The sequence below is a fragment of the Amphimedon queenslandica genome, unplaced genomic scaffold (genome assembly GCF_000090795.2).
Source record: "Amphimedon queenslandica unplaced genomic scaffold, v1.1 AMPQUscaffold_13112, whole genome shotgun sequence".
NCBI classification, from domain to species: Eukaryota; Metazoa; Porifera; class Demospongiae; order Haplosclerida; family Niphatidae; genus Amphimedon; species Amphimedon queenslandica.
The window spans coordinates 65,422-77,498 of NW_003546652.1; the positions used below are offsets into that span (position 1 = coordinate 65,422).

General features: G+C 34.6%; 2 protein-coding genes across 2 annotated transcripts; one reads left to right on the top strand and one right to left on the bottom strand.

Moving 5' to 3' along the window:
• Positions 1–2,997: 2,997 nt before the first annotated feature.
• On the top strand, positions 2,998–7,373 carry LOC105314075 (lon protease homolog, mitochondrial-like). The gene is made up of 8 exons (XM_020001092.1): positions 2,998–3,178; positions 3,403–3,481; positions 3,521–3,620; positions 3,793–3,924; positions 4,664–4,846; positions 5,260–5,655; positions 6,161–6,286; positions 7,149–7,373. Exons 1-8 carry the CDS (start codon positions 2,998–3,000, stop codon positions 7,371–7,373), a joined length of 1,422 nt encoding a protein of 473 aa, XP_019856651.1.
• Positions 7,374–8,307: 934 nt separating this feature from the next.
• On the bottom strand, positions 8,308–12,006 carry LOC105314076 (putative ankyrin repeat protein RF_0381). Its single transcript, XM_011408001.1, has 4 exons — positions 11,578–12,006; positions 11,487–11,526; positions 9,183–9,698; positions 8,308–9,074 (listed from the first exon to the last, which is right to left on the bottom strand). Exons 1-4 carry the CDS (start codon positions 12,004–12,006, stop codon positions 8,308–8,310), a joined length of 1,752 nt encoding a protein of 583 aa, XP_011406303.1.
• Between the last annotated feature and the right edge of the window lie 71 nt (positions 12,007–12,077).

Below are 12,077 nucleotides of genomic sequence, written 5' to 3' on the forward strand. Positions count from 1 at the left end.
CATCATTCAGAGGATATAGTTTCAGAGTCAGCTAGCAAAAGGAGAGTTATAGGAGAGTTCAGCTATCCGGTTCGGTGGACCAATAATGTTTGAGCTAATTCAGTATAGTGTCAGCAGGTAGTACAATGAAGGAGATATACTGAGCCAACAAATAAAGATACTGAATAAACATTCGACAACAGCAAAAATCAAGAGAGAGAGAGAACAAGAGAGAGTGTGTGCTTATATTAGAGAATAATGTTCTAGAATGTTCTGTTCAGGCAAGCCTGTGTCAGTTCATATTGTGTAATAGTATAGTGTTAACAAGGTGTGAAAATGTGATTGTGTGATAGAGGCATGCATGAGACATAAGTATTAATAATTAGTAAATGTAAATGAACAGTATCTGAAGGTTTGGGCTTATCTAGGCGAGAGTATAAATCTTGATTTAGATCTAGCTATGAGTGGTCCATAAAATAGAGATGTTGCAGACCATGTGGGTCATTAAAACATACTTGTTGCCAACCATGGTCTGTAGGTCCGGTCCTGTCTGTTTTTAAGGACAACCCCCCACCAAAGTGGTTTCAAACTAATGCTCATGACTCACACCATGCTCTCATTGAGGTGGATTGATGTAAACCATTGACAACAAGAACATAAAATGATACACAATTCAGCTGCTAGTGTGAACAAGATCAATGAGCATTATTTCAGCTGTATCACAAAGCATATCAAAGAGCTTTAAAAATTGCCTGTCTGAAAAGGGCTTTTAGTTTGTTCCTTGTCTGACATCTGTACTACAGAGCAAGCAAACTCATGACTATTAACTTAGAACTTCTAGTTTGCTGTAGCTGGTAATTTACTGTTAGCTCACACCTTATTTATTATTATTGAAATTGCAATGATTATTACTGTAATAAAACAAAATTTAAGAATGACTTAAATTAATGATTTATTTGTGTTTCTGCTAGTGCCACTGGAAGTCTGACATCGGCATTCAGAATTAACTCAGTGCACCAGACCCTTCCTCAGCTGTCCAAATGTCAAAAAAGGATAGGTCTAACTAGGCAAGACAAACCCAAGTACCCAACTCAACCATAGATTTTGTGCATATGTCTATGACCCAGTTGCCCTTGAATTATGATAGATATACTGTGACACTGACTCATTGATACTATTGATGCCAACAGTCAACTAAAATATGTACCTTTTGAACTAGTTGATCCTGCAGGTGGCATAGCCGGTAGAGGATGTTCATGAGCTATTTCATCAGCTAATGCTGGATCACCTCCTCCTTCTTTAACAGCTACACACACTCTCCTCCAGCAAGAAATACCATAACGCTCATAATCATAATCTTTCCTTAACCAGTGCTCTAAAACTTCCTGCAGACAAGTGATAGTGTCTCCACGACAATCAGCTTCTATCTTTTTAATTGTGTTTATTTTGAGACGCAAGGAAATGGCAATCTGCTTCCAGCGAGCTGCAAGTTGCTCAATTTTCTCATAAACATCATAAAAGTCATCAATACCTGCACAAAATATCATTTCAAGTAAAATATACCCGCAAACTCACTTAGTTCTTTATTGCAAACGTTTATAAAAGGAGCATTGGGGCTTTTACATGTAGCTCGACTAGTAGCCATTGTTCGTGGTATACACCCACACAAAATGTGGTTATCTAGCAGGCGTGGCTATACATCTCTGAATATCTAGTATACGGAGTAGACACGTGCCTTGTCATGGGTAGTTAGTACATGTACATGTACTTATTGGAAGAATTCTGAATTCTCTCCCTTTTAGTAGAACACCATCAAACAATCAGCTCTTAAAGTTCCATTCAAACCTTACTTCTTATCTATCTTAGAGAGTTTTACTTTCTGAGAGACAACTGGATCACCAGTTCGGGACATCGGGTTGATCATAAGTCTGTTCCCTTTCACCAGAGATAATGAATACTACGGTTACGTAGCATTAATTATCTATGCTTTCACCATATTCGTCACTCACAAAGAATGATAGGCTCCCTCTACACGTTTTTTCTGAACTATTTCTCTGCTGTGACAGATGAGGATAGGGCAACTCTTTTTAATTCATACTTCCATTCAGTGTACACCAATGCATCTAGGCTAGTTGTCAATGCCTGTTCTGGGTGCCTCTCCTGGTCTCAGTTCAATAGATACAGGGTATTTCTATTGATGACACATTCAAGGTGCTCTTGTCATCTTTTCTTTGTATCAATCATTAGTCTGCTTCCATCCAATCTGAATAGTAAATGCATTATATTTACTCAATAATCTGAGCTTGAATCAAATTGAACAGTTGAATGCCCAGCTGTAATCACTATCGATATTATTATCATTTATTACTACATTTATTTGTATCTACATACATGTACATGTACCTATTTATTTAATTTTATTAGGTTCCAGAGCGACTGATATTAACACTTGAACTACTCAAAAAAGAACTAGCCATTGTATAACACTACAAAAGAAACTTGGAAAAGAAGTAAGTACATGTATACAGTGTATGTACATGTAACTGCATGCATGAGCTCAATTCACTTCTATTTGCTTCACCACATTCTGTAGCATTATATTAATATTGTTGAAGAGAATTTTACTAAAATGCAGAGAAAGTATGATTTTATTACAAGAGGAACTGAAAGTAATAAAGAAAGAACTAGCAATAGAAGTAATGGAGCATGAGAGAGAGAGGGAGGAACTGGAAGGATATGAATAAGTTGATAAAGTTGTTTTTATTGTAGAAAGATGATAAGGACCCTATAATGGACAAGTTCCCTGAAAAGATGTCTTACAAAGGAAATCGAGACTGTATTAATTTTGAAGAATTAAACAACTGTCCTTTAATCACTCATCAGAATTTACATGTGAGTAAAAAAGAAATAGATTTTCTGATTGCTTTTTACTTCAGTACATGCAATTGTCCTTGCCCTTTTCTCTCTCCCTATCCCCCTCTCCCAGTGTAACAATTAAGGAACTATCTTGATTGGTTGATGAGTATACCCTGGAGTAAGACCAGTAAAGAGGACTTCCATTTAGAGAGGGCTAAGGTTATACTTGATGAGGATCATTATGGACTCAAGGACATTAAGGACAGGATACTGGAGTTTATAGGAGTCTCAAGATTGAAAGGATCAGTTCAAGGAAAGATACTCTGCTTTGTAGGACAACCTGGTAATGTACATGTACATAAATAGTTATGTATAATGTATTATATTAATTTATGTATATTGGGTAATTTTTCTATTTGTACTACTGGTAGTGTGTTTATTTATATATAACTACAATGTACATGTACTTTAAACAATAAATATTTGAATCAGTCTACATTTTATTGTAATTATAGTCATTTTCTATCTTCTTTTTTTATTCCTCTCCCCCACTCTATCTCTCTGTAGGTGTTGGTATAGCTCGTTCAGTTGCCCGGGCATTAAATAGAGAAGGAAGACCACACAATAAACTAATACAACAATCAATGTCTGGCTCTGTGTGTGTGTGTGTGTGTTAGTACTTTAGGTTCAGTGTAGGAGGTATGACTGATGTGGCTGACATAAAGGGACACAGGGAGACAGATGTTGGAGCAATGCCTGGTAAAGTGATACAGAGTTTGAAGAAAGTACAGACCAAGAATCCTAAATCCACTCATACTGATTGATGAGGTTGATATTAGGGACGCGGGTACCAGGTATGGGAGTTTGGGATTGGTAGCATATGATGCGTTGGATTATGTGTCATTTTTTGTTTATTTATTATTTCACATTCTCCCTCTCTCTCCCTTTCTTATTAAGGGTGATCCAGCCAGTGCTTTGTTAGAGTTGTTGGATCCAGAGCAGAATTCTTTCTTTTTGGATCATTATCTTGATGTTCCTGTGGATCTCTCACGTGTTCTGTTCATTAGTACAGCCAATACAACTGACATTGTACCAGGACCACTCATTGACAGAATGAAATAATACAAGTAAAAGAACTACTCATACATTAATATACATGTACTTATGTTGTGTAGCAAGTTTGAGTTGATTTCAACCAAAATTGGATTTTTTACAAATTTTTAATGTTGCTCAAAAATTGGACAAAAGTCCCCGTACTATAGTACAGGGATTTTGGCCAAATTTGTTCAAAAAGGAAAAGTTTAGAATTTTCTATATTTATTACATTTCCTAATACATATACATGTTCCTATACTACGTAGAAATTTTGAGTTAATTCTGATCAAATTTGGATTTTTTTACAAATCTTTAAAGTTGCTCTTAATATGGACAAAAGTCCCTGTACTATAGTACAGGGTCGTTGACCAAATTTCACCAAAAATTAAAAGTGTAGAATTCTTCATTTTAATGATTTTTTCTGATACATATACATGTTTTTATGCTGTGTAGAAAGTTTGAGCTGATTCCGATCAAAATTGAATTTTTTACAAATTTTTAAAGTTGCTCAAAAATTGGACAAAAGTCCCTGTACTATAGTACAGTGACTTTTGCCCAATTTCGTCAAAAATGAAAAGTTGAAAATTTCCATTTTTATAATTGTTCCTGATGCATATACATGTTCTTATGTTGCGTGCAAAGTTTAAGCTAATTCCGATTGAAATTGGATTATTTGCATTTAAGTTTATTGAAACACCATAGACTATTATATCATTCTTAATCTCACTCTTAGGTCTCTGGTTATATATCAGAAGAGAAGGAAGCCGTTGCACATAATAACCTGATACCTCAGGCTCGTTCTTTCTCTGGTTTGGAGGAGGGGCAGGTCCTTATAGAAACTGATGCTCTCAAGTTCCTCATCAAGTGGTACTGCAGGGAGAGTGGAGTGAGGAATCTACTGCAACACATTGAGAAGGTGCAGACTGCAAGTATCACACACACACACACACAAGTCATGATAATATTTAGATGTATAAATACTTACATGTACATGTACACATGTACATGTATTCTCCTTCGCTTGTTAATAATAATAAGTTTGCTCATAATAATATTTCAATACATGCATACATGTACTTGTCATGTGTACCTTATACTGGATTATTTTTAATGTAGTGAAAAACTTTTCACAAATCACGCACACATAAGTCATAGTAATGCATGTACATGTATTGTCCTTTGCTTGTTGAGCTGTTTTATCATTTATGTACGTGTACATGTAAATGTACAGTTACTTAAATATTTAGCTAATTTACATGTACATTATTATTTATACTTTTAATATCATTGTATTCCTTCATTGTAATTTCAATCACCTTCATTGTACAGATATTACATAAAGCTGCTTTTAAAGTCTTATCACAGACACAGACTAAAGATGATGAAGCTGAAGCTGAAGGAGATAAAAAGAAAGAAGAAACAAAAGAAGAAGAGAAACCTTCTCCCCCTCCTGTTCCTCCTGTCACTGTCTCTTCCTCCAATTTAAAAGATTTTGTCGGTCATCCTCTGTTTATTTCTGATCGCTTCTATGAGACCACACCCCCTGGAGTGGTTATGGGTCTGGCTTGGACGTCAATGGGAGGTACTACTCTTTATGTGGAGACAGGCATGGCTGAGGGGCAGGGCCTGTCAAAGGAGGGGAGAAGAGAGGGGGGTATGACTACCACTGGACAGTTAGGAGATGTAATGAAGGAGTCCACTGTTATTGCTTATACTTTTGCTAAGGTAGAGAGAGATGGGAATACATGTATAAGGTGCCCTGGTGCTGTTGTGTAAATTGTATTTTTGTTTTATTTTAGTCATTTTTGTCTTCAAAATATCCTACAGTGATTTTCTTTAGAAGGCAAAAATTCATCTCCACGGAGGCACATACATGTACCTGAGGTAAGTATAATACCGTAGGGCGCCTTTTTTTAGGGCTATAAATTTCGTGATTTTTTAAAAGATTCGCGAAAATTATTTTCGCGAAAATCAAATTAATACGGTACAAGATGGCAGACGGCATAAATTCGCAAAAATTAAATCCGCAAAATAAAAATCCATGAAATTTATAGCCCTCGAAAAAAAGGTGCCCTATGGTACTTTCATTATAATAATAATAATATTCTTATTTTAATTTTTGCAATTATTACTATTACCATTATTACTATCAACAATTAATAATAATAGAGGCAACTAATATTATTATTTTATTATTGATTTATTACTTATTATTATTTATTAATTAAAGGGTACTACCCCAAAGGACGGTCCCTCTGCAGGTGTCACTATAGCCTCTGCCCTCCTCTCACTGGCTATGGATCGTCCAATACATCAGAATGTTGCCATGACTGGTGAACTGTCACTCACTGGAAAGGTATGTACATGTACTTCTATATCTTATTCACAACATGTACATGTACTATAACCAAGAGTACTTTTGCTACCATATAGCGAGAAATTTTTGTGGCCCAAAAATTTTGTGGATCCGTCTAAAAATTAATTTTGTGGCTTTAATTTTTGTGGTTTTCTACTTTCAACCATCTTGAATCGTATTAAATTGATTTTTGTGGATTTTATTTTTGTGAATTTTGGAAAAAAACTTGAAATTCACGAAAATTTTGGGCCACGAAAATTTCTCGCTATACAGTATAACACATGTATACTATTTCATGCATCATAGATGTATTACCACAGATAGTGGATGCTGATTACCATGTACATGTACATTGACTCCTGTATAAACTGTGTAATGTATGCAAAATATGTTGCATGCTGTATAGCTCCAAATTTTTGTCAGTAAAAATTTTTGTCAAATTTGTCATGTACTTATGCTTGACAAAATTTTTGTTCCACGTGGGTAGTATGCAGATTAATAACAAAAATGACGAAAATTTTATTGACAAAAATTAATTTTAACAAGAAATTGAGATTTTTATAAAATTTTTGACTGACAAAAATTTGGAGCTATACGGTAGTCTTTTCTTTTGTTGGAATTAATGATTTTTTGGGAAAACAATGGGCTGTAGTACAGGGACATTTTCTAAAATTTAATCATTTTTAATGGTCCTAACTCAAAAATTTAACCCTGGAATTGTCTCAAACTTTCTCCATAGCATTAGTACATCAATATGTATCAGATAATGTGATACAATTTCGGGTGATTTTGGAGCCATTTTTGGGAAAAACCATGTGCTATGGTACATTTTTATTACATGATCCTCTTGTCCCACAGAGAGTCATTGGCTCAGATCATTGAGGCTGGTAAAAGAGTTATAGATGATCCTATGCATCTTGCTGATTTTGGAGCTGCACTGACCAGTGGAGAATCACATCAAATTCAAGCAGCTCTTGAATATCCAGATGTAATCACTTCAAGTCCACTGTGGCAGGAGAACTGGAATAAAATTGTTGACTTATTTAATTTTGATTTTATGAATAATTACATTAAATATTTCAAATAGAAAACTCAATACTATTGTTTCAGAATAAAATACATCAAAATACAATAACAATAACAACAACAACAATAATGATAATAATAATAACAATAACAATGACATTGATAATAATGTTAGAATAAAAAAAGGAGAGAAAGGGAAAGTAGAGGGAGAAGAAATGATGACAAAATATTTAGAACAACAACAACAATGATAACAATAATAATAATAACAAATTGAGTGTAAGTGTAAATTAAAGGTAGATGTGTACATGCTATAATAAAACAATTTATTAATTAAGGAAGAAAGGGAAGACTAACAAAAGAAAGCAAAGAGGAGCTCCAGTGATACGTGTTAACGGAAAATATATTAAAAAAGATGGATTGGTGATATTGGTAACCATTGGGGTGTATGTGTGGGTATATGGTGTAATGGTGATAACTGGTAAGGTAGTTATGGTTACAATGGTAATATGGTGGTACAATGGTAATGGATATATTGCATGTCTTTGGTGTACATGGTAATGATAAAATGACAATGGTGGTTAAATGTCAAACTTAGTATAAAGGTGTTAAGATTAATGGTGATACAAGTTAAGATATTACATAAGTATTGTATAGGTGATATTGGTATAACCATTGGTGTATGGTGATACAATGGTATGTAAAATGGTGGATGGTGATAAGGTGGTGATAGGTGTAATGGTAGGATGGTGTTTAAGATACGATATCGTATAGGATTGGTGATATTGGTAACTATTGTGGGTATATGGTGTAATGGTGATGATGGTACTTAAGTGGTGTAAGGTAGTTAGATGGTGGTAAGGTGGTAGGATAGGTATGATGGTGTAATGGTGATAGGTTACATATGGTGCTGTAGTAAGATGGTGTATTGGTAATATGGTGATAGGTTACATACAATGGACTGATAAGGTGGTAATATGGTGATAAGGTTGAGTTTAAGATACAATATCTTGTCCTGGTGGGTCAACCTGTTGTCCTTCAAGTTTCTCATAATACCCACTCACTTTGCTTTGTTCTAAAAGAAATAAATCATAATGTATCTCTTGAAGATATTTAACTACTGATGAATCAGGATTAACTGATTGAGCTATTTCAATATCATGTGGACAAGGTTTTAAACTGAATGCTTTAACTAAAAACCGAACAAGGTCTAAATTAGAACTCTTGCTAGCAAAATAAAGCATGGTTTTACAATCATCAGTTTCAGCTAGTGCATTACATTTGAGATCAGTTAGAAAGTATTGTACTAACTCCATGCTACCAGCTTCACATGCTGCATGAACTGAAGTGTATCCATTATTATCAGGATCATCAGGAGTACAGGGGAAGGTCTCTATGTGATAACGTACTATGTGAATATTATCAGAACGAGAAGCATAATGAAGAGGAGTACGACCAGACTTGTCTTTAGGTACTAGATTAGAGACAATACTGGATAAATAACAAAACACATCAATATGTCCTATCCTACAAGCTGTATGAAATACAGTGGATCCTTCATTATCAGTAGCTGTAAGGAGATCATGATGAGTAGAACTACCAGTGACTGAGAACAGTAATTCTTCAGCGGTATCCTTATGACCAGAGGCAACTGCTAAGTGTAATGGTGTCTGTCCTTTCTTGTTAGTAATTAATAAGTTATTGTTAGACAGACTGGCTTTTAGTAATAACGATACCATATTCTGTCGTCCATGCTGACAGGCTACATGTAATGGTGTATTACCATCTTTATCTTGTACATTAATAAGTACAGCATTATGTGGATTATTGTGTATGTCATGAGGACTGTCTAATAAACACTTTATCTCACGTAACCAGACAACACTCATTGAGGGTATACTCTTACTCAGTAAATATTCTAATATTTCATATTCATAATCTGTTACAGCAACATGTAGTGGTGTACGGTCTTGATAATCAGTTGCATTAGGATTACAATAATTATTATCCATGAGATACTTCAATATGTTCGAGTGATCTCTTGCTACTGAGATGTGAACTGCTTCAGACCCTTCATCATCAGTAGCTGATATATTACACTTCTTACTAATAAGATATTTAATAATTTCAAAATGATTGAAGTATACTGCAGTAAGGAATGGAGTTCGACCGTGTTGACTGTCAGGTAGTTCAAGTGATGATGGTATGTGCTCTATAATGTACTGGATCAAGTTTAATTTTCCTTCACTGCATGCTAAGTGAATAGGAGCCATTCCCTCATCATTCACAGCACACAGATCTAACTGATAATTCTCTACCAGATGCTTAATAAAATGAGTGTGACCTTCTGAAAGTGAATAATGACAAACATTGTTACCATCCTTATCTGTCAGGTTCAAAGTACAGTTGTAATACTTCACATACAATTCCAGTAGTAAAATATCACCAGATTCAGCAGCATAATGAATTGGTAGCTTACCATTACTGTCAGCTTGATGAGGATCTAACTGATAGGTAGTTATTAATTCTTTAACAAGAGATAAATTAAGAGACAGTGAGGCATAATGTAAAGCAGTGAGGCCATTTTTAGTAACTGCAGTAGGAGACAAACCTTGTTCAGTAATAAGATACTGAACTAAATCAAAGTTACCACTCCATGCAGCATGATGTACTAACGTGCGTCCTTTATTATCTGTTTTATTAACATCACATTGCTGTACCTCAATGAGATATTGAGTGATATCAATATGACCATGACAACAAGAATGATGAAGACATGTCATACCATCATTATCAGTGATATTAGGATCACTGTTATGATTATTAATGAGATATTTAACAGAATTAATACTACCTGACCAGCAGGAATAGACTAATGGTGTACAACCATCAGCATCAGTATCATTAGTATTGAGATTATACTGAGATATGATATAACTTAATACATTAGTAGAACCTGACCAGGCAGCATAATGTACTGGAGACATACCATCATTAGTTAATGTGCAACAGATATTATATTCTTCTAACGCTTTCACTAGTAATGTACTGCCACTTTTTAATGCAAAATGAAGTAATGACTCAAAATAATTTGTAGTAGTGGCATTGATGTCAAAGTTAGGGCAATTGCTAGCTTTCTTGAGAAGTGAAGAAAACATTTTGACTCTTTCATCTCGTTTCATAAAATCAATATTCAGTTTTATTATAGCATTATTAATAACTGATCCATCACTTTGTGCCATAAGCTTACTATACACAATACCAGCTGGAAATTGTATAGTTGCATCACATGCCCAATGTAAACTTGAGTTACCATCATTATCACTAACTAATAATACTTCATTACCTTGAATACTAACAATATACTCAACAACTGATGATGAAGCATACCAAGAAGCAATATGAAGTGGAGTCCTACCATACTGATCCTTTAGATCAATGGGTGATTGATATTGATTTACAAGATGCCCAAAAAGCTCAATGTTATTACTCATAGATGAGTAATGAAATTTTCCGGCCCCCCAAAAGTCAGAGGAATCAGGTGAGAAGAGGTGTAATGATTCAAGTTTGTGTACTAATGCTAACTCTCCACTTTTACAAGCTAACAATGATAAAGATGCACCTTCACTATTAATTTGAGAATTATTACAATTTTTCTCAATAAAAAATTCCATTAGGTCAGAATGGCCCCCGATTGCTGAGTACAGTAATGCAGTGTTATTGCTATTGTCTGGTTCATCTGGAGGAACGTGACACGTGTCTACAAGATATTGTACTATAGATAAGTGGCCTTTATAAGATGCCATATGTATACTAGATACACTATTATCATCACCTTCATTAGGATCAATACCATATTGATGGATGAGTAGTTGAAGGATCTCAATGTGTCCACCATATGATGCAGAGTGTAATGGAGTCCAACCATGAAGACCACGATGATATGTGCTGTAGCCAAACTTGTTAAGAAGCCATTGTACTTCATCTTCTAATCCTTTCCAAGCTGCTTCATGTAATGGTGTACTGGTATTCTCATACCATAATGGATCACATATATCTATAAATGAAAAATTGTATAATTTAGTTGTAACACATGAATGTATCAAGCAACTTGCAGCTGTTTGACCATTGCCCACAAGCTAGTATGAAGAGGTTGACTCATATAGCTACTTACCAATATCAGTGAATGAGTGCTGAACCTCTTCTATATAAAACTGTATAATTATAAATAATAATATTTAATTGTCAATGCATTAATAACTAACCTTTGTTAGGTAATAATTATCATCACCACATGTTAGTTCGGTGATACCAATACTAGCTAACTGTTGCTGCAGCTTTGCAGTTAGAGGAAATAATAAAGAATAAAGATACTCAGGAATGAGGTAACCCAAACAGAGAGACCCAATGTGGACAAAACTGAAGTAAAGATCATATTCAGGAATGTCTAAATCTTTTGGTATTGCTCTACGAAAGAAGAATATGTCATCCAGTGTGTAGTCATCTCTGTCAACTTTAGCAATCATTACTCGTGTACCAGGAGGAACACCTTTTACACCAAACTGTACAGCATCAGCATCTTTCAATAGTCCACCACTATTTATAAAATAATCCTTTAACTTCTCTTCATATGACGACCAAGTTCTCTTTAAAGAACGATTTTTGGGTAGAAATACTGCAACTAGTTTTATCATTAGTTTGTAGTTGAACCATGATATGTATTTGTTTTGTAGTACAGTGAATAGTTTTGGTATTGTTTTTATGC

Coding starts and splice junctions, on each gene's coding strand:
- LOC105314076 (XM_011408001.1), bottom strand. CDS start 12,006: ATGATAAAACTAGTTGCAGTATTTCTACCCAAAAATCGTTCTTTAAAG. Junction 11,527..11,577: donor ATAATTATTACCTAACAAAG/GTTAGTTATTAA, acceptor ATAATTATACAG/TTTTATATAGAAGAGGTTCA. Junction 9,075..9,182: donor AATGAGTGTTGTCTGGTTAC/GTGAGATAAAGT, acceptor CATTACATGTAG/CCTGTCAGCATGGACGACAG.
- LOC105314075 (XM_020001092.1), top strand. CDS start 2,998: ATGAGTATACCCTGGAGTAAGACCAGTAAAGAGGACTTCCATTTAGAG. Junction 4,847..5,259: donor TACTGCAACACATTGAGAAG/GTGCAGACTGCA, acceptor TTCATTGTACAG/ATATTACATAAAGCTGCTTT. Junction 5,656..6,160: donor TTGCTTATACTTTTGCTAAG/GTAGAGAGAGAT, acceptor TATTAATTAAAG/GGTACTACCCCAAAGGACGG.